The sequence below is a fragment of the Zeus faber genome, assembly GCF_960531495.2.
Source record: "Zeus faber genome assembly, chromosome: 10".
Classification (NCBI taxonomy): domain Eukaryota; kingdom Metazoa; phylum Chordata; class Actinopteri; order Zeiformes; family Zeidae; genus Zeus; species Zeus faber.
Window position 1 is genome coordinate 30,098,505 of NC_137199.1, and position 26,224 is coordinate 30,124,728.

The 26,224-nt window shown below is 45.8% G+C and overlaps 1 protein-coding gene across 1 annotated transcript in view; it reads left to right on the forward strand.

Annotated features, from left to right (window-relative positions):
* Positions 1-26,224, forward strand: part of LOC307236290 (teneurin-3) — a 122,448-nt gene that overhangs the window by 82,619 nt on the left and 13,605 nt on the right. Inside the window, exons 15-19 of the mRNA XM_080008657.1 lie at positions 4,496-4,745; positions 11,045-11,277; positions 15,925-16,076; positions 21,885-22,765; positions 26,039-26,214. Coding sequence (XP_079864783.1) covers positions 4,496-4,745; positions 11,045-11,277; positions 15,925-16,076; positions 21,885-22,765; positions 26,039-26,214 — 1,692 coding nt within the window. The remainder of the gene's footprint in view (positions 1-4,495; positions 4,746-11,044; positions 11,278-15,924; positions 16,077-21,884; positions 22,766-26,038; positions 26,215-26,224) is intronic.

Below are 26,224 nucleotides of genomic sequence, written 5' to 3' on the forward strand. Positions count from 1 at the left end.
CAGACATGAAGACATAAATTATAACATAAATTATTAAATGTTGTCCTGATGTTCTTACAATGTTATTGTCTGAGACTACATTTATTTTTGCACTTAAATTGTTTTAAGTATTTTTTGTTACCATCTTATACATTTGATTGTAGTTATTAAATGTGATACTGTATGCATTGTTCATCATTAGGGTTAGTGTATATTTTTATTGTGTACTGTTATTGTATATTTTCCAATTTTACTATACTACACATACATACACATACATTTTATTTATATGCATTCATCATTGCCTCCATCCATCAATTCAAGCATGCATCCACACATCCACCCATCCATCCATCCCTTCATCCATCCATGCATCTAGGATGTACTGCAGGATGTACTGGGCGAGAGAGGCCTCTTGTGCTTGAGCGCGTTTTAAATGTTCTCTCCACCTCCGGAGCTTTTATCCACTTCAGACGCCCGTGGTGGTGGTGGTGGTGGTGGTGGCGGCGGCGGCGGCAGCGTGCGGGTGCACAGCCCGCAGCCTCCATCATAACAGCGGGTGGAGAAGGGTGGAGGAGGGTGGAGAGGGGGCTGTCAGAGAACGACAGAGAAAAGGAGAGGGAGGGAGAGGATGCAATTAAGACGGCTCTCTCCTCCCCGGCCCGTCTCTCCTTCCCCCTCCCCATCCTCTCTCGCCCTCTCTACCCCCCTCTTTTCCTCTTTCTCGTCTCATCTATCTCCCTCCCTCTTTTTTCCCTCTCTTCCTCTCTCCCCTCCTCTCACCCTTATCCCTTCCTCTAGCTCTTTCTGCTTCGCTCCAATCTCCCCCATCCTCTTTAACCATCCCTCTCTCTCCTCTCCTCTCTCCCCCCTCCTATCCAACTATCTCCCTCTCCTCCCTCCCTCTCTCTCTCCACCTCCCTCTCTCTTTCGCACCATGTCACCAAGGTGACTTTGCTGTGGGCGACCTGCCTCTCTTCTCCTCTTGCCAGATTTGGGGGAGGCTCATCCTGCCGTTTATTCAGCTTTAATCACTGTGATCTCAGCGCTTTGTGGTGAGGAAGCGGCCGCTGGAGGCTTCTGTGGATCATATGGAGTCGTATCTGCATAGCGTTACATCTCGGCAGCATTTTGTTCCGCCCTTGGACCGAACAATGAGCTCCGTCTCCTCAGCCCCACGTCCTGACGTCGGTAACGACGGTGATTGATTTGTGTGTTTAATGGTTTCCATTAGCCACTCTAATAGGCCATTGGAAGGCCGCTGCGTACTGTAAACTGTGATGGAAGTGTGAAGGTGGGGGTGGGGGTGGGGTGGGGGGGGGGTGTTGGCCGTCCACCAGAATGACCTCAGCGCTAAATGCTAAATGTCTTTGTTTGAGCTGAACGCCGGCCAAGTCGTTTGCAAAGCAACTTAGCCGCGCCGCAGGGAGCAGGGGCTTGTTTGCATTAGCTGGCTGGGGTTTGGGGATGGAGTCCAGGGGTTGTTGGGGTGTTATTGTTCTTGGTGAAGAGCGGTCGACCGTGAACAACCATTGAAAAGAGCGACCGCCAGCAACGGATTAAACAATAAAACAGAAAATCTTTTCTGTTTTTTTTTTAATCGCTCGATAGATTTGTCCCCCGTCACTTGCACTGAACCCCCCGAGGGAGCGTCCGGTTTGGAGAGCGAGGCTGTGAACCTCCCCACGTACCAGGGGGACCAGGAACCGCTCAGACCTCTTTACATACAATTCAACAACGGATGGGCTTGTCCCCCTGGTGGCCGTCCTGGACCATGTGCCTCCTGTGTAGATTTTCATTCACTCCCCCCGACGTCATTAACATAAAGAAATTCAGTTATTGTGTTTATGGAGACACATTTTTTTTATAAACATAACTTACAGAAATCATTTTATTTCGATGCATCCGGACTCTCGGTGGGATACAGAAACCTCCACATCGCAGGGGGTGGGGCTCCATCTTTTTTCAGATTCGGCTTTACACTGAATCTGACAAACAGCTATAGTTCACCGCAGGGGCCTTGCGAGGATTCAAAGACATCAGGGGCTTAGCCCAAGCGGACCATGATGCTCCCAGCTCCCTCTCTGGGGCAGGGGGACGCCCGGCAGAACTGCAGCGGAGCTCCCAACGTGGGTTTTTCAACTACGATATCATATTGTTTTGTGGGGTTTTAATGCAGGATGGGAATGACGGAGGAATAGATCCAGGGCTATTTTGTTTTATTTTTTATTATTTTTGTGAAAGTTTGATCCGCGGCTATTTGAGATCGGGGGCTTTCCATAAAACGTTGAAGCCCCCCCGACAACCAGCCCTACCGACGCCCCTGCTTCATTCCATGTCCATTCATTTCACACGCAAAACGCTTTGAATAAAGGTTGAATGAATGATCCTCTGCGGTGCAAGGTTTTCACATCCCGGCGATGGTCCGGGATGCGTCGGCAGTTTCAGCTCTCGCTACAAATTTGGAATCCTACACGACGCTGGGATGTTGGAACGTTTGTTAATGTTTATGTTACGTTTTACAACGTTTACTGGAACTGGGCTCAGATCTAAGTAAATCAATTCTCTGTATTTAATAATGACCTTAACGTCACCATATTCACTATCAATAAATCTGTTGCCCATAAATATCCAGCCGAGCAAACTGCTCTGGAGTTGTTGTAAAGAAGACCGAGCTCACGTGCTTCCACCGCGTATTGTTATTTCAAGATGCAAATCTCAAACGCACGCGCTACGGTGGCCACGAGGGAGCAGGGCTCTCACGGTCTGACGGACGGTCTGATGGACGGCGCCTTGGCGTGTCGGCGGGCGGAGCATTGGCGTGGTGGCGAGCGGAGCATTGGCGTGGCGGCAGGCGGCGCGTGGCGCGGTGGTGCGGCGGCAGACGTCGGGCTGATTTGTCTTCGTTAGCGTTGCTCGCGTAGCCCCCGTATTTAGAAAAGAAAAGAGGGATTGAGGGGATTGGATTGTTCTGTCAGGGCTCTCGTTGGACCGTGTCTCCATTTGAATTCGCCCTTCAATCAATTAAACCAATGAGAGGAGGGAATCAGAGAAGGAGAGAGGGCGTCGTCCTTTCCGTCTGATGTCGGTCCAGTTCTGCCGGTTTTCGTCGCTCCGTGGGCGTTTGGCGACGCCGTCAATCTGATAATTAGGAACGAGACGGCGTCTGAACCCAAACATGGGAATAATGAAGCCCTCCCAGCATGCATTGCTTCCCTTTGATGTTTTCTTGTTCCCCCTGGTTTGGTGCACCCCCCCCCCATCGCTTTCGACTCTAAAGACACTAAAATATTAATCTGCAGTGACTCGACGCGTCGGGTGACTCCGGGTTTTTCCAGACAATCACCCGAGCTTCAAAAGAACGACGCCTTGAATAAAGCAGGATTATTTGGGGATTTGTGTCGGAGTGAAGCTGTTTGTTCAATACCGCCCGTTTTTTGGCGACGGCAGGAGTTTTGCATGAGGAGCGGACGCTTCAGATCTGGAGACGCTAGGCTAACCGCTAACCGCGTGCCGCTAACCGCTAACCGAGGTTCGAAGGCATTGGAGTTGTGCTTTGCAAAAAAATCTTTGGGCCCCCCCCTCCACTCTGCACACATGAGCTCTTTGAGAGCGTCCCCGGTACGCACCATGCCTCTTTAGCTTTGTTCGATACGGAACGGAGTAAAATGAAAAAGCCTACATCTAGAATAAAAACAGATCGTAGGTGCCCCGCTGGGATGGGCCCCTGGCTGCCACAGCTGCAGCGGTTGCACCGTCAGTACACGGTCAGTACTTACACCACCGGTCATCACGAAGTTATAATCCTGATTGGCCCGTTCAGCTGCCGAAGTTGTTGTTGTTTTTATTGTTTTTATTATTCATTGGGTTTTTTTTCTGGCTTATTGTTAAGTTATAATTTTTTGGGGGGGTTACTGTTATTTTTTATGCGTATTGTCTATTTGTATGACATATTTTTATTAATTATTATTTTATTATTATGTTTATCGTTTATTATTTTCGTTTGGTGGGATACTGCCAATTTATTTGTTGATTGTTTTTTTTTTTTTGTTTCTTGCTATTGTTAATATTTAGGTTCATGGTATGTCACATGTTTCCACAGCGTTGTATTAAAGCAAAGAAGAATGAAGGAAATTGGAAGAATTTTACAGGAGATTCGATCTGAGTTGGTCCTGATCAGTTCGTTTCTATTTGAAGCTCATTCCCGTCCAACGTCTTTGCGTCATTCCAACTGTATAAAATCATTTAATTTGGATCCAGGATCTCTCTCTTCTTTCGTTTTGCTGTGTATTGTCAACTTTCACCACATTTTAAAGGTTTTATATTGCCATGTTTTATTGTTCATTGTTTATTTTTAGTTTTATTGGTTATTGGGAGGTTTACTTTTATTGCGTATTGATACACTTTATTGTTTATTGTATATTTTCAATTGTTCTATCCTCTAGTTAATTATTTGCTTTATTGTATTGAGCGATTTTTCCCCAAATGTAGCGGTGTTCTGTGTTTGTCTGGGCAGGCATCCTGTACAAGGGCAGTGGGGAGAACCAGTTCATGTCGCTGCAGCCTCCGGTGGTTTCCACGGTGATGGGGAACGGGCGGCGCCGCAGCATCTCGTGCCCCAGCTGCAACGGGCAGGCGCAGGGCAACAAGCTGCTGGCCCCCGTGGCCCTGGCCTGGGGCATCGACGGGAGCCTCTACGTCGGGGACTTCAACTACATCCGACGCATCTTCCCCAGCGGCAACGTCACCAGCGTCATGGAGCTCAGGTGGGGGCCGGGGCCTTTAATCCGAATCCCAATCACAATGAATCAAACTGAAAAAATACTTTATATAATATTATGTATTACAAACATACACAAATAGCAAAAACATACACAACAGAGCGAGTCAAATTACAAAGTGTGATTCTATGCATAGGATAAATTCTGGGTGTTTTTGTGATTTATATGGGTTTTTAAAGGGTTTTAATCTGAATCCAAATCAGAATGAATCAAACTGAAAAAAAATGAATAGAATAAAAAGTAAACGATGATTAGATTAAATAAATAAATAATAATTATAATAATAAAATACAGAACAGAAAAAGTCTAAATGTACTGTGTGTATTAAATGTACATAATATAATAAGTGTGACCGGATGCACAGGATACATTTTTGTTATGTGTATAAGTTACAGTTTGTGGTATTCTTTAAGGGTTTTTAAAGGTTTTTAAGTGGTTATGGTGGTTGTGCTTTGTCACTCGCAGACTCTTACTTCGTGAGGGCTCCGAGCTCAAAATCATTATTGGAATCTAGCAGGTTGACTCTCCCTGTAGTTCAGGGATTTTTTTTGTGTTTTTTAAGGTGTTTCAATGGTTTTGAAACAGCTATTATGCTCCGTTTTTCACAAGTTAATAATAATAAATAATAATGCATTTGATTTGGGATGTGTTTGGGGAGAGAGTTCCAGAGGGAGGGGGCAGCTATGGAGAAGGCTCTGTCGCCCCATGTCCGATGCTTGGTCCTGGGCGGTGGAGAGGGGAGGTTGGCGTCAAGGGAGCGATGGAGCATGGCGGTGGAGCAGGTGGGTGAGGCGGGCGGAGGCCTGGTTACGGAGGGCTCTGCGAGTCAGAGGAAGGACTTTGAATGGGATCCGTGGTGGGACGGGGAGCTAGTGGAGGTCCTGGAGGACTCGGGTGATGTGGAGTGGGTGAGCAGGCGGGCAGCAGAGTTCTGGATGTACTGAAGCTTATTTAGGACTTTGGATGCTGTCCCGTAAAGAACGCTGTTGCAGTCGTCGATTCTGGACGTGATGAAGGCATGGATTAAAGTTTTGGCAGCCGCGAAGGAACGCGATGAGCTATGTTTTTTTTAAGGTGAAAAAATGCACTTCTAGTGATTTGATTGACGTGGTGTTCAAAGGAGAGGTTGCTGTCGAAAATGACTCCCAGGCTGCTGATGTGTGAAGACGGAGAGAGAGTGAAGTTATCGATGGTGAGGCTGAAGTTGTGAGTGCTTTTAGTGAGGGATTTGGCAGCAACGATCATGTCTGATTTATCACAGTTTAGTTTGAGGACGTTGACTTGCATCCATAATTTCATTTCGATGAGGCAGTTGGTCAGAGTGGGGTGAGTTGCAGTGGTGATGAATTTAGTGGAGCGCTAGATGTTGTTGAAAGTTTTTTGGCACCAAATGCAGAATCAGGAGAAGATCTGGATCAACATTCACTTTATTCCTCTGTTTCGTCTTCAACGCCACCGGCGCTGAAAGGCCAGTCTCGCAGGGAACGGCGTCAGAAATCACACGTCTCCGTTGTACAGATCGGGATTTGCGTTGTCGGCGCCCACACATGAGGTTTCCTTGACTTTCTTCTTCTCACCCTGATGCTCCTTGAGTTGATGAGGGAAAAATTTGAGCGGCTTGGACATGTCCTGTTGGCGTTTTGTCTCGAGGTGACGGCGCAGGTTACGTGGCTTCAGAGCTTCGTTTGATAAAATCTCGGAACACACCACGCACAGCGGTGACGGGTCGTCTTCCATGCCTGTCCAAAAAATTCCCAGTGATAAATATTCAGTGTTATACTTTCTCTGAACCTTTCTTTTTTCCATTTTGATCATCACCACAAGTTTAAAAATGCACAGTCCGGCTTGGACGTAATACGCCGTAACATAAGTTCCTCTCGATCAGTGATGATGCATTTCTGAAGGTTTTAAAGAAAAAATACCATGGAATGATGGGGGGTTTTTTTAAATACAAAAACGTTTTTGTAAATAATAATTTGTTTAGAGTAATAGTTAATAGTTTTGCCCATGATTTGGCGGCCCATTTGCAGTACCCTCAGGCCCATAGGTTGTGAATCGCTGCTCCAAACCATCCTGTTCCAGGACAGGCTGTTTTTTCTAGGTGAAGCCACCGTCCTGAGGCCCGTAGTTCTTAGCCAATGGGGTTTGAGCATGGCTTCCGGGTTTGGTTCGATTTACTCGTAAATTTCACCAATTTCACCTGACCAGTCCACCGAAATCAGTTTCTGAAAAAATTGATTCTTCACTTATATCGGATCTACAAGGCCTCATTTAAAAGTTTGTTCTGACTTTGGTTGCTGTTCTCCAGGCTTGTGGGACACGGACACCGCACCAGGATGCACCAGGACTCTGGCACGCAGGGATTTTATGTTTAATCGAAACATTGTAAAATAAAATTATTAATAATAATAATAATAATAAAATAATTAAATCAAATATTTCCAAATAAAATCTACAATAAAAAAACTGTTTTTATTGTTTTGTTTGGAGAAACGCACAGCTGGAGCAGATGACCATATAAGGAAATCCATGACCAGCTGAAGTCAGCTGGTGCAGGGGGTAGAAAAAACATTTGTAAACGGAGCGTTCAGAGCGTTTTGTTCACAGACATTACTTAGTCATTTCTTTACCTCATTATTTGACACTATGACCACGTCTAACATGAACATCCCATAATGTAACATTATACTGTATATATGTCAGAAAATTGGGAAAAGCATAATAGGTCCCATTTAATGGGCTCATCATGTAAGTCAGACTCTCGCCAGGAAAGCAGCGGACATTAAATTTAACATTGACAGTAAAAGGAGGAGCACTACACGATGAGACAACATTCACAGCTTGAAAGGCAGAAAAATATAGAAATACTCAATGGAAAGAAACTTAAGTTACATTCATGAGGGCAACTCAAAGTGCTAATAAGCCATAAAATACGTTGTATAAAGGCAAGGAAGAATAGAATAAATAGTTGGAGGAGTTTTACAGGGGATCCGGTCTTGGTTCTGATCAGTTAGTTTCTATTTGAAGCTTGTTCCCGTCCAGCTTCTCCCAGTCATTACGTTTAAACCTCATTTCATTTGGATTTTGTTCTCGTGGTTCTCCGTCCTGTCTCTGGACGGGTGGGGGGGGCGTTCTGGTGGTATCTGGCTCCTGAAAAATGTCTTTGAAAAGAGCTCCAGACGTCTTTTCATCGCCCACAGAATTTATAAATGCTTGTCATCCTCCTCCTCGGTCATTAGTGAAGACATCCTCTCTTCAGCGCCGAATGGAGAGGTTTGTGCCCCTGACGTCAAATTGGCTCTCCTGCGATTTGGCTGATTTCAAAATGGCCGTTGTTGCTCATCAGACGCACAAAGGACCTTTGTCCTCCAGGAGATGAGCACTGAGCAAATGATCTGGAAATCATGGCTGAGGAGGAGGAGGAGGTTGTTGGTTTGAATCCCAGATAGATAGTTGAGGGAGGTTGGAGTGGAGGAAGCGAGAGTGAGTGATGGATGGATGGAGGGATGGATGATTTGATGGATGGATGGGTGGATATATTGGTGGATGGATGATGGATGGAGGGATGGACGGACAACAAATAGCTGAGGCAGCTCTCAGTTTCTGCGATGGCTGAACCTTGTTTTTTGGACAACTCCCCGTCTCCCGTTTTCTTTTTAAAAATGAGTTTCATTCTCATGCTCTGAGACACTTTGCTTTGGTACAGTAAGAGACAGTTGACCCAATTTCCTCATTGGAGAACAGTTTTGGAGGTCCAGAGCCATCTGACCCTCCAGAACCATCTGAACATCCAGATGGTTCCCGAGGGTCAGATGGCTCTGGAGGCTCAGAATGTTCTGTATGTTCTGATTGTTCTGGAGGCTCTCAATGTTCAGATTGTTGGGGAGGATCTGGAGGTTCAGATGGTTCTGGAGTTCTCGAGAGTCAGGTGGTTCTGGATGTTCGGAAGGTTCTGGAAGTTCCCGGGTTCTGAAACACGGTTTCAGAATTCTCAGGGATAGAACTTACTGTGACGAGCCAAAGACCTAGATCTAGAGTGAAGGTGGACTCTCAGCAGTACCGTGAACCTCACGTTCCCCGGCATTCGTCTTCACTTCCTGTCAACCTCAACTTCGTGCTCCAACAAATCCACAACAACCAACTTCATGGTCTTGTAACGCGTCTCCTACATCGTGGAAAACCTCCCGTGTTCATCCTTCACCTTCCTCCCGTTTCAGAATGTCACTCTGTCCCGTAAATGTGAGATTACTCAAAAGTTCTTTCTTCTTCTCTCCCTCTCCCTCCTGCCTCCCGTGTGTCGTCCATAGAAACAAAGATTTTAGACACAGGTACGTCCCTTCCTAACGGCATGCTGCCTCCTCCTGCCTCTCTCTCTCTCTCTCTCTCTCTCTCTCTCCCCCTCGCTCTCTGTCGTTCTCAGAAGAGTCTCAGCGTTATTGACGCCACACTATTTAGCGTATTTTCTCTGGGTTCTGTTCACACCGCAGGCCTTACTGCTGCAAAACTGTGTTTTGTTTTTTGGCTGTTTGCATTTTGTGGCACAAATCCGGCCCTGCCGGCTCCCCCGAATCACGCCGGATTCGGGGCCCCTTTTTTTTTTTCTCCGAAGCCGTTACCCTTCCCTCAATGACAAAACTCGAGCATCTGTCGGATTTGAAAGAGAGCGAAGTGTCTGACGTAACGCAGTCTTGACTGTCTCCCCAATGCGACCCGAGCCCAAAGTTGCTCATTTCAAGGTAAAAAGTAGTAACGGGTCTGGGCCCTTTGTACCTGCAGCTAGAAGGTTGTGTCGGTTTTGGTCACATGGACATTGTCCCGGTGCCTTTTAATCACTGTGACCATCTCCACCCAGCGCTGGACTCTTTGGTCTCCAGGCGACCTTTGTGAGCAGGTTCATGACTCAGTGCCAACACGGTTCTTTTCAGGAGAGCCGTTTGTGTACGGAGTTCATCACTGGCGGTCCAGCCTGGGCCTCGCTATGGCAAGTGTTTTAATTCAGTTCCTTCTTCTGCCCTCGCTGTCTTTAATCTCCAAAAGATGCTTAATCCAGCGTAACTTCTACACGGTCGCAGTGTTCTCATCCCGAGCCTTTGCTCTGCTGCTCTGACATGCAGTTTGAAACAAAATGAGCTCCAAGCCTCCCTTCAGATTTTGAAGTTTCCCCCCGTCCTCGCTACACCTGCTCACTCACTCGTTCCGGGAGCGATGGAGGACGTTTGGTTTTAAACAGATGCAAATGAGCGGCGCTGGTGTTGTGGATGTCAGCCATCACTCTGTCCCGTCTGCAGGCTCCTCGCTGGGGAGCGATAAGGAAGGACTGATCCGCCGCTCTCCAGCGCTGTCAAAGCTGCTTTGTCATGTGGAAAACGCTTCCTGTAGAAATATGTCTGCCTCCGCACACTACAGAGCACTTCGTCTCTTTCTTTCTTCCCCTCGCTCCCTTTCTCTCTCTCTCTTCTCTCTCACGCTCTCATGGACTCCTGTTTGCATGTTTAATAAAACCCCATTCCGAAGAATAATGTGGCTGGATGTTACCTTTCTGTTTAATCTTCACTTCAGAATCCCCTGATTTGATAACCATTTGAGAAGCAGGATCTACCAATATGCTGTAGGTTGCATAGATCAAGGAGTTTGTGATTTAGGATTGATTAGATTAGATAGGTGTTTTATTAGTTCCCCCGCAGGGAAATTGTGGAAAACCGGGGAAATTCAGGGACCGACGGCGGCGGCAGCCACGCAAGGCGGCAATTTTACTCCCTGTGAGAAAGTTAGGCATTCAGGGTCTTGCTCAAGGGCACATCAGCATTGGAAAATTAGATTAGAGTTGAGTCTCCTACTATTAGTATTTAAGAGTCTTGACAGAATAGAATGAACACTCAACCATCTCTGTACTTGTAGTGAGTCCAGAGATAGAGTGCAAATCTACTGAGCATGCTCAGTTCCCGCTCCACCACAGACCCCAAGAGAAGTCCACTATGTCGTCCTCGACGCAAGATAGTGAGATAACCATCGTGCTTTAGTTCTTCCCTCAAGGAGGCTGGAGAATATGTCAATTTGAGTTATAACCCTAACCTTTTGCAGATGGTGCGAGTTCTTTTGAGAGATTGCATTGTCCAGCCACAAACGCAGACTCAAACTATAAAAATGTTGAATCTTCTCCCTAAATCTGCATTGGTAGCTGAGTTATGGTCAGTTGAAATACCCTGAAATGTTATTTTCACGGGAGGAAAAAAAAGCCATTTCTGCTGTTGTTAACCTTCAATTGTCGCCTGAAAATCCACCAGTAACAACCCAGCGCACCGCTACTACCTGGCGACAGACCCTGTCACGGGCCAGCTCTACGTGTCCGACACCAACTCCCGGAGGATCTACCGACCCAAGGCCTTGGCCGGGACCAAGGACCTGCAGTCCAATGCAGAGGTGGTGGCCGGTACCGGAGAACACTGCCTACCCTTCGACGAGAACCACTGTGGGGACGGAGGGAAAGCACCAGAGGCCTCGCTGACTGGACCCAAAGGTAGCATTCACAGCTAGGGATGGGGCGATTGATGGATGGATGGATGGGTTGATGGATGGATGGATGGATGGGTTGATGGATGGATGGATGGATGGATGGATAGGTGGGTGGGCGGGTGGGTGGATTGATGGGTGGCTGGGTGGATGGATGGGTGGGTGGGTAGATAGATGGATGGATGTGGGCGGGTGGTTAGGTAGATGGATGATGGATGGATGGGTGGGGTGGAGGGTTATTTATTTATTTACTTTTCATTCATCTTGAGCGTTTTAATCTCCAGCTCTATCTCTGAGAGCTCCACCTCTCATCTGCTCAGCCTCACAAGCCTTTTCTCCATCCGTTCAGCTTCACTTTCCCAGAGAGAGAGAGAGAGAGAGAGAGAGAGAGAGAGAGAGAGAGAGAGATGTTTGGGGTTAAACTCTGCTCAGAGGTGTCACTTCTCATCATCTGATCTGTCTGGGACCCAGGACTGCCTGGTCCCTTGGGCCCCTCGGGTCCCCTGGGGTCAACTGGGCAGTCCCGTGTCCCTGACAGGCAGATGATGATGGATCTGTCACTGATTGTCTGGAACCTGGCACCCGGGGAGTGTACAGTCCTAGGAAGTCACTGGTACAATCCCTGGGGGTCTCTGGAGTCAGTCTACCCTTTGGGGCGGTCCATGGTGCCCGGGGGACCAGGGGACCTGACAGTCCCAGGTCCCTCATAGTTCCTGACAGATCCCATCATCATCTGATCCGTCTGGGACCCAGGACTGCCAGGTACCCTTTGATCCCTGGGGTCCCTGGACGTTCCCGGGTCCCTGACAAACAGATGATAATGGATCTTTCGGGGATTGTTGTGGACCCGGAACTGTTTGGTCCACCGACAGTCCTTGGTACAGTCCCTGGGTCCCTAGGGTCAGTCTGCATGGGGGCAGTCCACAGGGCCCGGGCGACCAGCGGACCCGACAGCCGCTGGCTCCCTGGGGTCCTCGTGATCCCTGAGTCCCCTTGACAGTACCGGGTCCCTGATGGAGAGATGATGATGAACCTGTCAGGTCGGGTCCCCGGGTCCCCTGGGGTCCCGTTGTCCGTGGGGACTCGCCAGCCCTGGGTCCCTGACAGACAGGTGATGGTGTTTGTAGAAAGCAATCTCCCCGCCCAGACACCTCACATGAACCAGGCCAAAAAAAAACAAATCACCAGCCTCCCCCTGCGGGTTTCACTCTGAAAGGAAGAAGGATGACTGAAACATGAGGGAGGAAAAGAAGAAGAATCACCCTCCTCCTCCTCCCCTCTCCTCCCCTCCACTCCTTCCATTATTTAGAATTTAGACTCCCCCCAAACAACCCCCCCTCCACCCCCACCCCTTACTTTTTCGGCACGGGGGAAGAGTTAAAGTGAGTGATGGTCCCGGTAGCGAGAGAGCTGGAATTAAATTTCCCATAATGAGTGATGGGGTGACATCATCACGTTGCCGTGGTAACTGCTAATCCACCTCCAAAGCATCAGCTGCTTCAGCCATTTTGACACATTATTTAATAATGTGTTTGGTGCTGGAAACAAAAATGCATTCCGTCATCGCTCTAAGTCCCCAAATGATATCTAGCACGGTTTGGTCATGTTATTGTACGTTGGATTTGATGAGTTCTTTATAGTCAAATGCCCAAAAATATTTACTCAAATTTGACCGGAAATAACGATTTTCCGACTTATAAAGCCATCATGTTACAGCCACACCATGATGTGATTATTGAGAGCAGAAACACAAAATGATCTTCATCCAAATGTATTTTGATCAACGAGCCTCCATCCCAGACAGCTGCTACGACAAACACACCTGTTTACTTTCAATGTTCTGTGTATATTAAAACATGGAAAAGAATAAAATAACAAATAAAACATACACTTGGAAATAAACACATAATAATATTACCACTACTACGACTACTACTACTACTACTACTAATAATAATAATAGCAATAAAAATTAAATATAGCTACAGGCAGCAATACACAAGGTCCATTCAGTGTTTGCTACGTGTTACAGTTTCTGTGACAAATTACAATTTCACTGTTTCTAGTTTTTCTGACGCGGCCCTAGTACATGAACGCATCATTCATTCCCACAGTCGGGGTGGACTTGACGTGGTGACGAGTTACTGTGGATTAATGTTTTTTTGTGTCCAAGTTCTCCGATGGGTTACCATTCCATGAAACCGGAAATTTTCAGGATACTATTTCTCAGATTAGTTCCGAGAATATCAACTTACCATGCACTCACCGATTCTGTATCGTTCCACTTCCGCAAATCCGTCAAAGTAAAGAGAACCACAACAGCACCAGTGACACAGTCTTATATCGGAATACAATGTCTCCATTTAGAAAAAGACCAAAGAGATAAAATACCAATCGAACAGCCCCACAGACGTCTACCAGGTCAGAAGGTACACACACACACACACACACACACACACACACACATTATAGCCGATTTGATGGTGATGTCACAAAGCGTCTTACTCTAAAACTCATCTTGTTCCATTACTCGAACGAAAGTTTTCGAACATTGGCGTGTCAGTGAAGCACGAGGCTCCCATGAGATGTCTGGCGTCCCGCTTCCAACGGTACCTCGACCGTGTGCGTAGCTCCAGCGGTCGTTCTGTTCTGGACACTTTTAGCCTGAAAAATTGCTGCCGTCGCCTTGCAATGCCGAGGGGGACCCCTAGGGGCGGCAGATCACAGTTTGGGAACCCCTTGGACATAAAACAGTCGTGCAACGTGAAGACTTTCATGTTTGAACGTTTGTAGTCGCATTGTTTCTTGTATTGTCTTGTAGTCAAACAGGTGTTGCACTTTGAAAACTAAGTTGTGTGACTTTCTGGACGGTCCCTAACTCGCCACGGATCCAGCGTCTGAAACTGGTGCGTTAGAGAGAGAGAGGGGGGGGAGAGAGAGAGAGAGGGGGAGAGAGAGAGAGAGAGAGAGAGAGAGGGAGATGCAGGGGCCGCTCATGTCCTCCCTCCCTCTGTTTTTCGGACTCCTCCTCTCTCACCCGCTTGCCTCCTGAATCCGGGAGCCAAACACACCGTCGGCTGGACGCCGGTCGCCTCTTGCCTTTCATCTGTCTCTTCCTCACATGGAGGGCAGCAGAGTGGACCCCCCTCGCCCCCCCCAAGGGAAAACAAACCCCCAGAAAATAGACAATATAGAGAAAATACAGAATATGGAGAATATACTGAATATACAATATATATACAGTATAATATACAGAGTTTACATATTAATATTATGTAAATTCTGTATATTATACCGTATTCCATATACTATACGGAAAATACACAAAGAATTTACTGAATATACACAATATATGAAAAATACAGAATATACTGTACATACCGATCAGCCACAACATTTAAACCACCACTAATAACACTGATATTGTGTAGCTCCCCTCGTGCCCCCAAATCAGCTGTGACCGTGGAGACATGGACTCCACCAGACTCTGAAGGTGTCCTGTGGTATCTGGCACCAAGACGTTAGCAGCAGATCCTTTAAGTCCTGGAAGTTGGAGGTGGGGCCCCCATGGATCGGGCTTGTTGTTCCAGCACATCCCACAGATGCTCCATCGGATCGGACCCTAACCCCACCCATCCACATGATGTAGAAGAAAACGTGATTCATCAGACCAGGCCACCTTCTTCCATTGCTCCATGGTCCAGTTGTGACGCTCACGTGTCCATTGAAGGTGCTTTCAGGGGTGGACAGGGGTCAACATGGACACTGAGCGCTTCCATACGCAGCAAGCTGCCCTGCACTGTGTGTTCAAAACCTTTCTATCATAGCAACATCCACTGTTTCAACACTTTGTGCTGCAGTAGTTCTTCTGTGGGATCGAACCAGGGCGACGAGCTAGACTTCACAAGAGCTGTGCTTGTGGAGATGCTCTGACCCAGTCGTCCAGCATCACAATGTGCTCCTTGTCAAAGTGGCTCAGATCCTTATGCTGCTTCAACACATCAACTTCAACAACTGACTCTTCACTTGCTGCATCATATAATTATAATATATAACAGTGTGTGTATATATTTATATATATATATATATATATACGTGTTTATATATATTGATATATACAGAATATATATTATCCAGAATATACATTTCCCCCTTGTGCAAGTGAAATAATTGATGGTGAGGAAAGCTTGGTGTGAATTATTGATCCTGCAGCTTTTTGTGCTGACCTGGATGATGTGAAGCCAAACTCGACACATGTTCCACCATGTTCCTCTGCATAGCGGGAAGAGAGCACGGCGGCTATGACACCCGCCCGCACGTTAGCCCCCCGGCTATAGCACCCCTTCCAAACTTTTCTGGCTGTACCGTTTATTATTTGTTGTTTGTTGTTCTTGTACATTTTTAGGTATATTGCCATTTTGTTCTTGTTTATTGTTAATTCTGTTGGTATATTTTGTTGCTTTTTGTTCATTTTGAGGTTTATATTTACTGTTTATTGTGTGTCATTAGTTTTATTGTATATTGCCTAATTTGTATTATTTGTTGTTTATCTACACTCTATCTATCCATCTATCCATCTCTCTATCTATCCCTCCATCCCTCTTTCCCTCCCTCCCTCCGCCCTCCCTCCATGCCGCTTGCCTCTCCTCCTCAGGCATCGCTGTGGACAGGAGCGGTCTGATCTACTTTGTGGACGGCACCACCATCCGGAAGGTGGAGAACGGCATCATCTCCACCTTCCTGGGCTCCAACGACCTCACCTCTGCTCGCCCGCTCATCTGTGACAGCAGCATGGATGTCAACCAGGTGAGGGCGCCTTTGCTCCTCTTCCGCCTTGTGGCAGATCCGGCTGCCACACCCCAACCAAGTGGCGTTTCAGGGCCCTCAGGGGACAGACACTGACGACGTGGTGGAAGACACATTAGCTTCTTCTAGAGAGTGGGCTAGGTGGAACAAGCCCGGAGCAGATGGCCACATGACATGACAAGGGCTCCTCTCCTGTCTGCGTGTGGGGGGATGAGGGTTTTACCTGTTGCTCCTTGATTACTCAAACGAGCAGCAGGCGTACAGCCACACTGATCCTGGGCCCAATTACGTAGACCCAGGACAGGTGTGGCTGCTTAAACCACACTACACTCCTTCCTCCATCTCCTCTTGCTTTTTTTTTCCTCTTCTTCTTCCTCCCCCTTTCCCCCACTCCTCCTCCTTCCTCCACCCCTTCTTCCTCCTTTCTCCTCTTCCTCCTACTCTTCCTCAACCTCCCCCCCTTATCCTCCCTCTCCCCTCTCCCCCCTCCCCTCCTTGTCCTCCTTCTTCCTTATATATAAATTATAAGCTAAGAAACTGAGAACTTGACATTTTCTTCATTTTTTTATTCAATAAATGCCCCTAATATTAATTAGTATTAATATTAATATTTATTTAAATAATTCAGCCCACACTCTCTCTCTCTCTCCCTCCCTCCTTGTTCAAAGGAGCCCTGAAAAATGTTTGTAAAAGTTTTTTTTTTTTTAGTCTAAAATTCCCACTTTCCAGACTCATTAACAATAGATTAGAATTTGACTTTCTCCCTTCTCTGAGCTTTATAAGTAAAAGGAGAGAACAAGGAGGAGGAGGAGGAGGAAGGAGTTTTCAGGTCACGGTGGGAGACAGAGGGAGGAATAATTGCTCTCCTTCCGTCTGGGGGAAAACTCAGAACGGATCCAGATGCATTGTTATTTCTGACGCCTTCAGCAAAATAAAATTCATTGGTGTTCATTTTCACATTGTCTGTGAATCATCATTGAACTTTGAAATAGAGAAAATGAAAGAAAACACCACTTTCTCCACCTGATAAATAGACAAATTGCTCCAACCGCTTCATCACCGTGAAATAAAAGCCTCTACGAGCCGCAGAGAAAACTAGATCTTACATTTTTCAGATGAAGTGCCTGAGCGGTGTGGATACAGTATTATTATTATAAGGCGTCCACCCGCAAAGTTATTGTTCAGATTGTTATTATTAATATTCTCCTTTGTATTTTTAGGGCTAAAATTGCCTGAGACACAAAAATCGCTGGACCCACGGACGCGGTTGAGGTCTCGTTAGAGCCAGGACATCTGAAACATCTCCTGGGTTCATGTGTGATCCATATCGATCCACATTTGGTGCAGGAATTTGTGAAAAACCGACAAAAATCGCAAGTAGCCGTACATTCGCGCATCAATGAAACCCCAACGCTCGAAAACTTGTGGTCGGGTGGTGGAGCGAGATGAGTTGATGGAGTAAGACACTTCTTGACATTGTCATTCATTTCGCTATTTATGTGCAGGTCGTGGCTACGAACGCCCATTTGCATCATGCAAGCTGTGTAGTGTAGACTCCATAGCTCTGTAGTGGTAACAAACTGTGTGTGGGTGTGGGTGTGTGTGTGTGTGTGTGTGTGTGTGTGTGTGTGTGTGTGTGGGTGTGGATCATCTATTCTGCTCGACGTCGACGGGACTTTTTGTTTGATATTTTATTCTTTTGACATTTTTGTAAACATAAACACACTCTGGTCCATCTAACTGGGTGGCCTGTCCATCCTTGTTTGGCGACACAAAACGTTGACGAAGTGGCTGTGAGGGGCGTGCAGTGTTGAATCTGTTTGAATGGAAGCTCGTTGTTGGGAACTTCCACACAAGGTGATTTCCTACCACAGAGACGCCGTGAGGCAGGACTCTGTTTGGTAACATCTAAACACTACAGAGTGACCGAGTCCACGTCCCGCACTGGACACAGTCCAACTGGACTCTCTCAATCTGATCCTGTACATTTATTTGAAGTAATATGATGATGGTGGCCTAGTGATCTAAAGGTTGCTGGTTCGATCCCAGGCTCCTCCTGCTAGCATGCTGTAGTGTCCTTGAGCAAGACAATTAACCCCTAACTGCTCCTGATGGCTGCGTCCGTCGGTGTTTGAACAATTGTAAGTCGCTTTGGATAAAAGCGTCTGATCAATGACTAAATGTAATGTAAATGTAAAATGTAATGATGTCATAAAGCGTCTTACTGTAAATCTCATTTATAGTAAATAATATGATGATGTCATAAAGCATCTGACTGTAAATCGAATTTATAGTAAATAATATGATGATGTCATAAAGCTTCTTACTGTAAATCTAGTTTATAGTAAATAATAATATGATGTCATAATGCTTCTTACTTTAAATCTCATCTCATTCAATTTAGAGCGACACGTGTGACGTGTGAATATTTTGGGTCAAAGTTGTTCGGTTTTTCACTAATATCTGCTCCGTCTGTGGATCCATTTGGATGAAATTTTGAAGCACGAGATTCTTGTGACATAGCGCTTTGAACGACACCTTTACAGTGTTTTTAGCCTGCGCTGAAGTATGTCATCCAGACAGTTTTTGCTGGGTTGGACATATTTCCGACTGGCATCCTGGAACGTCGGTCTTAAAATCGTTCAAAATGTTGTTGGTTTTTCAGTAATTTCTTGGAGTAATTGGCTGAAACTTCAACCCAAGGTCTTTGTCACGGTGCAGCTCAAACAAGACGTAACCATGTTCAGGTGTTATGCTGAAGTTGGTGTTCCACATAGATTTAGGCTTTAGAATTAGGAGAATTTTTCCTTCTTTTTCCTCCTACAATAACAATATAGGGGCTGCAATACAATTACAATTGGGTTGTAATTCCCCTGCAGGCTGGACCCCAAATAATAATAATAATAAGAATCATAATAATAATAATTATTATAATAATATATAATACATAATAATATATTTGATAAACTTTCGATAAACATTACGCAACTCAAAGTGCTTCACAATAATAGAAGGCATCAAATAATAATAATAATAATCATTATCATCATCATAATAAATTTAGCTGCAGGCAGCAATACACGGCTCCAGGTTTGTGGGTGTGTCGTGTGTGAGGTAATGATGTTCAAGGCCTATTCTCAATGCTCTGTAGATGACCTACAACCCGAATAAATTGTTTGTAATGAAATACACACGTAGGTGATATTTTAAACAACTCTGACGATGGTGGTCTCCCTCTCTCTCTGTCTTTTTTGGGGGTGTGTTTTTCGGAAATATTCCAAGTGCAGTGCTGAGTTTGCCACAATTGGCTCTGAGACGTTACCACTGACTATGTGGTGCAAATGGTTAGGAGGAATTCTGGTGAACAGCTGGTGAAATAAGTTTGGCAAAACAACAATAGGCCAAAATATATCAACATGCCGTCCGAGGTTTCAGAGTATTTATATCTGACCTGTAAAGCAGCACGTTCTGCCCACCGCTTATTTTCTGCCTTGGAACGTCGGCTTCTTTGAGGCATCTGGAACCCAAACACACAAAAATACTTTTTTTATGAAGAGGTTTCATAACACATAACACAGACAATAAATAAATGTTCCTGACACTGTAATTGCTTATGGTTGTCGTTACAACTAACTACACTCAGGAAGATTGTATGAATTGATATCTCTGAAATGTCTATAAATTCTGAAGGTGAGCTTATTGCGTGTCAGCTCTCCTTGGAAGCGTATTATGTTTACGTCTAATATGCAGCGCTTTGTTTAATCAAATTGTCTTCTGGTAATATTTTAACCTCATTCTCTTCAAATATAATATAGGTTATTAGTCATAAGATAATACCTGTCACTGTTTAATTTTGTGTGGTTTCTGTTACAACTAACTACAACTCAGGAAGGCTGTTAAACTACATTCCAAACCCAACACCTACCTAGCTCGTGTTTAATGGCGCTTGTCTCTGTGCTTCTGCGTTTGTACAGTCTGAGTTTGTGAGTTTGTGTCTTATATTCTTTTAGTCCGGGTCCAATCCAAGTCCAGTGAGCACATTAAATATCTGCAGCGTTTGCAAGTGGCAGATTACATGTCGGGCAGTCGTTGCGCGGCGCCATTTTGCACATGCACGAAGTGCTCCGCACCGTTGCGGAGATGAGAAACGCAGTGTTTTTAACTTAGTTCTCCCACAAAGATGGAGAGATGGACAAACACGTTTCTGACTCTCGGACCGTCAGCACCGGTTCCCCTCAAGGCTGCGTTCTATCCCCCTCGTGCACCAACAGCTGCACCTCCAGCCGCCACTCTGTCAAGCTCCTGAAGTTTGCGGACGACACCACCCGCATTGAGCTCGTCTCTGGTGGGGATGAATTTGCCTACAGGTGGGAGCTTGACCATGTGGTGTCCTGGTGCAGTCAGCCTAACTTGGCGGTTGTAGATTTCCGGAAGAACCCGGCCCCAGCCGCCTCCATCACCCCGTGTGACTCCCCAGCCGACACTGTGGAGTCCCTCCGCCTCCTGGGAATCACCATCACCCAGGACCTCAAGTGGGAGCTGAACATCAGCTCCCTCACCAAAAAGGCCCGGCAGAGGATGATACTTTCTGCGGCAGCTGAGGAAGCTCAACCTGCCAAAGACAATGATGGTGCACTTCTACACCTCCATCATTGAGTCCATTCTCACCTCCTCCGTCAACATCTGGTACGCTGCTGCCACCGCCAAGGACAAGGGCAGACTGCAGCATGTCATCCTTTCTGCTGAGAAGGTGATTGGCTGCAATCTGCCATCTCTCCAGGACCTGTACGCCTCCAGGACCCTGAGGCGAGCGGGGAAGACGTGGCTGACCCCACCCACCCCGGACACCAGCTTTTTGAGTTACTCCCCTCAGGTGGAGGCAGGAGGCTGCGGCCCATCAGGACCCAAACCTCACGCCAGCTTCTTCCCGTTCTGCATCTGGCCTCATCAACAAGGCCCGGGACACATCTGGCACTGCGTTACATTGAGGCATATCCCGTGGTTCATATTTTGCACATTCCTCCACAAACTGTACAGATATGTATTTAAAAAGACGGCCGTATTTTACATATTCTAATATATTTGATATATTCTATATATATTTTGATCTTGTTTTCTTATTGTTCTATTATGTTTCTTGCTATTACTTGCATCAAACATCCAGACAGATTCCTTGTGTTAAACATACTTGCCAATAAAGATGATTCTGATTCTGAAAACGGTATATGAGTGTAAATTATATATTTATAGTTATAATTATGTAATTACCGACATGATTCCATGTCAGCCTTTATTTGGACCTGGACTTTGAATTCTTTACATGTAAACATTAGTGCAATCAATTAACTTTTCAACCGTGTATTTTCATCAGCAGCTGTTGGCACAGAAGAATACATAACATTTTATCCTATCTATGGTTATTAATAATTATTCTATTAAAAATGTGTTTTATTAAATTGAATTAAAAATTGTTTTACCTATTTCCATTTAATAGAAAGATTACCCTGTTAATAATGTATTATCACCATCTTTAGTAGTATTATTATTCTGTCCTATTTTTTTCATATTATGCATCTTCTTTTATGCTTTTATGTATTTTTATCTTATATATTATATCTTTATTATTTCGTCATTATTTATAATTATTCATTTTTTCTTATTTTATTAATAAGAATTGTAGTTTTTTATTGTACTTATTTTTATAAGTACATAATAACTAGTATATTATAAAGATAACACCATGAAAAATGTATAGCTATCTTTATTTTATTTTTTCATGCGTATCTATAACACATCCCTGTGTTCCAGGTGATCCTGGAATGGCCCACCGACCTGGCCGTCAGCCCCATGGACAACTCCCTGTTCGTCCTGGACAACAACATCGTGCTGCGCATCACGGAGAGCGGGCAGGTCAGCATTGCGGCGGGGCGCCCACTGCACTGCCCGCAGGCGGGGGCGGAGCGAGGCCTGGCGGCCGGGCAGCGAGCCCTCCTCACCCCCCTGGAGTCGGCCGTCTCCATCGCCGTGTCGTACCACGGGGACTTCTACATCGCCGAGACGGACGAGCGGAGGCTGAGCCGCATCCGGAAGGTTTCCGTGGACGGAGAGATCACGCACCTGGCCGGCGCGCCCTCCGACTGCGACTGCAAGAACGACGCCAACTGCGACTGCTACCAGACGGGCGACGGCTACGCCAAGGACAGCCGCCTCAACTCGCCGTCCTCCCTGGTGGCCGCCCCGGATGGGACGCTGTACGTGGCCGACCTGGGTAACATCCGCATCAGGGCCATTTCCAGAAACGGCCCCGCCCTGTCGGCCGGCGGCGGCTACGAGGTGGCGTCGCCCGACGCCCAAGAGCTCTACCTGTTCGACGCCAACGGCACCCACCAGCACACGGCCAGCCTCCTGACCGGGGAATTCAAGTACACCTTCAGCTACAGCACCGAGAACGACGTCACCGCCGTCACCGACAGCCACGGCAACACCCTCAGGGTCCGGAGGGACACCAACCGCATGCCCGTCCGCATCGTCGCCCCCGACAACCAGGTCATCTGGCTCACCATGGCGACCAATGGTGGCCTGAAGACCCTGACGGCGCAGGGAGAGGAGCTGCTGCTGCTCACCTACCACGGCAACAACGGCCTGCTGGCCACCAAGACCTCCGAGATCGGCTGGACCACCTTCTACGAGTGAGTGGAGCCTGGACCAGCCCTGCAGGGCGTGGCCGCCTCGTGTGACCCTACGCTTAATGTATCAGTCAAATAAGTTGCAGTGGTGCATTGTCCCTTCTTGAAAAGCAAAACGTTGGGACGTAATAGTAGAAAATGTATGGAAATGCTATATAGGAAAGTTAGCTCTTCTTCCAATGAATTTGCATAGAGCTTAAAAGATTGATAATTATTTCACTACCTTAATACATTACACAACGTCATGTAGAATGTTGTCTAAAGGGACTTACACACTACACATTTTGTCATCGTATCAAACCACTGTATATCACAGTCAAGGCCAAAACCTCTCGGCATAATTACACGAGTAGCATCAGAGACGTTTTATACCTGAAAAAATGCCAGGATGGCAGCCATGAAACAGCAGAAATCCACACTGCATATGGTACTCAGGAAGACAACACTGCGGGAATAGCGAGTAAGGACATAGATTCAAGTACACCTTGTTTGAATTAAGTAATTTCCCCCTGGGATTATTAAAGTATTTCTGATTCTGATTCTGATTAGATGGCTTCCTGGCTTCAATATTATTGAGTCATGCGTCTGCCTCTATTATTCAACAAGTTAGACAGTGTCATTTCCAAGTGCTAGGGGGCGCGCTAGTCCATCATAACCCGGCCAAAACAAGCCAAGAACCTGAAATTGGAATCCGGTTTGAGTCAGCTGCTTTCCCGGGAGTCCTCCATCTTGTAGAATCTGGGTCAGAGTTTGGATTCTAGCTTTAGCTCTTTCTTAGATATACTGTGCAGCACAAAAAGCCAACAGACTTGGGTCATTTCTCTGTTTGTCAAAAAAGAGAAAAGATGTTTGAATTCCAGCAAACTGCTGAAAACACCACTCTTTGCTGTCCAGAACACATCTCCAGAAAGCAGAATGATATGCTCCATGCGTTCATGGAGAGATTTGATCATTTTTTAGGAAGTCAGTTCATCGCTTCACGATGGAAACTCGTGAAACTTGCGAAGAACTTGTGTTTTTTCTTTTTTTAACCTCGCCCCTTTCTTCAAACCTCGTCGCTGTGAGAAAAGACAAAACAATGTTTATTCAAAATGACACCATCAAAACTGAATTCAACTGATTTTTTTCTGAATCTGAAAGCGTTTCTTAGCGCGCGCGTGTGTGAGTGTGTGTGTGTGTGTGTGTGTGTGTGTGCGTGTGTGTGTGTGTGTGTGTGTGTGTGTGTGTGTGTGTGTTTCCTACAACTGCTGAACTTACTTACCCGCACGATCCTCTAGGGGGCACAATTAACTGAAAACCAATTAGATAACTGGCCTTGGGCCTTTAAAAAAAACACTCCAATTAAAACTTGTAATAAGCCAGCCAACATTTATAAGATGCCTCTTTTCTCTCGTTTTCCATTAATCGATGTGAATATTTTTTAACGATATGTAGTGGCATACAGCTCTGTTTTAATATGAAGCCTTGTAAAGCCACCGGGGTGGTGAGGAGCGATCATTTCAACGCCTCATCCAGATAAAGAAAAGAAAAACACGAGTCCAACGTTGTCCGCTCCATTGTCCATTTTCCAAAAACGCACGCAAGCACACACACATAGATACACACACGCACACACACACACTGTTCCTGCATTAACCCACACTTTAATACTGTATTTCCTCAAATAAAAACAGGGCCTCTAATTAATGCCGCGGGCACGGTCGCTATAAAAGCTGCCTCAAATAGCGCCCGGGGAGAAAACAAGGCTGGAGAACCTCCTGCTGTGTGTTTTATATAACGTTAACATGCCAGTTAAGAATAACGTACATTTCCACCGCTTTGAAGTGATCAATTCAACAATGTAATCATGCTATTTTCAGCAAGTCGTCGTCCTGGATTTCTCATTGTGCTCAACGTAAAGAGGGGTCAGGGAACCCGAGTGGAGCTTGGGTTCCCGTGTCAGTTTCCCTGTGTTTTTATTTCAGGTCTGTGTTTTTTTTTTTTTTTTTTTTTTTTGTTTCCACCTGTATGAAACAAACATTTTAAACCCCGCTGAGGGACGCTCCGCCTTGGATCAGGCCGCCCACGTGTCTCAGATCAAAAGAAAAATAGTAATGCCCGTGCTGAGAAATGACAAAGAAGTCTCTGAAAATGAAAAAAAAAAAGCGTGTTTTTATTTTTCGATGCCTTTATTTTGAGGCGCAGGGCACCCAGCGGAAGTTTGATTTAAAATTCAAAGAGAGTGTTTTGTTTTGGTTGGGTTTTAGATGTTAAAGCCTCCCTCTCATATAAGCCTGCTTCCAAATAAAGGCCCGGTACCCTCTGCATTGAAGGTAAATGAAGGTCAAAGGTAAAAGGTCACTATTTAGGAAATCACTCGGCCAATGGGGAGCCTGTGCAGCCGTCAGCTGACCATAGGACGAGCAGCCAATCATGGATGATGATTCATTATATAGAAACAATTATAATATGCAAAGCAAGTACTAATATACAGAAATAATAATAATAATATTCAAAATAATATTGACAGTATTATTGAAATCCAAACATATTAAATGGCTCCTACAATATATTTGATTATTAAACATGTTTCTCACCGAGCCGTGATATTGAATTCCTTTTTTCCTCATTTCCATTTCCTCCTGACGGCTCCGTTCTCCGTTCTCAGATGTTTGAATTCATTTCACGTTCGGCTCTTTCTCGTTCCGTCCGCAAAGTGAAGTGTCATTACGTTGCCCCTCTTCACTCTCACCTCCAGGAGAAAATGTGAAAATTTGACAAAATTAGGGTAAAATAACATTTGAATCACGGGAGAGCGGCCGTGGTGGAGTTTTCAAACAAGGTTTTTGAACCTTTGAGGCTTTCACTTTTCCTTTTTCCCTTAATTTCCATTGTTCATCATTAGGTTTGTTGTGTATGTATGTATATATATATGTATATATATATATATATATATATATATATATATATATATATATATATACACATTATGTACTACATTTTTATTGTTGATTTGTTTCTTTTTTTCTATTTTTTTCTTATTACTTTATTAATATTGCCTATTTTATCTATCATTGTCTGCCTGTTCCTCACTCCCACCCTCCATCCCTTCCTCCATCCCTTCCTCCATCCCTCCCTCCATCCCTCCATCCCTTCCTCCATCCCTTCCTCCATCCCTCCCTCTCTCCCTCCCTCCCTCCCTCCCTCCATCCCTCCATCCCTCCATCCCTTCCTCCATCCCTTCCTCCATCCCTCCCTCTCTCCCTCCCTCCCTCCCTCCATCCCTCCCTCCACCAGCTACGACAGTGAGGGTCGGCTGATGAACGTCTCGTTCCCCAGTGGAGTCGTCAACAACCTCTACGCCGACGTCTCCAGCGCTCTGAGCGTGGAGGTGGAGAGCTCGCTGTCCGACGACGAGCTGAGCATCACCACCAACACCTCCACCCTGCAGGCCTACTACACCCTGGCCCAGGGTAAGTCACC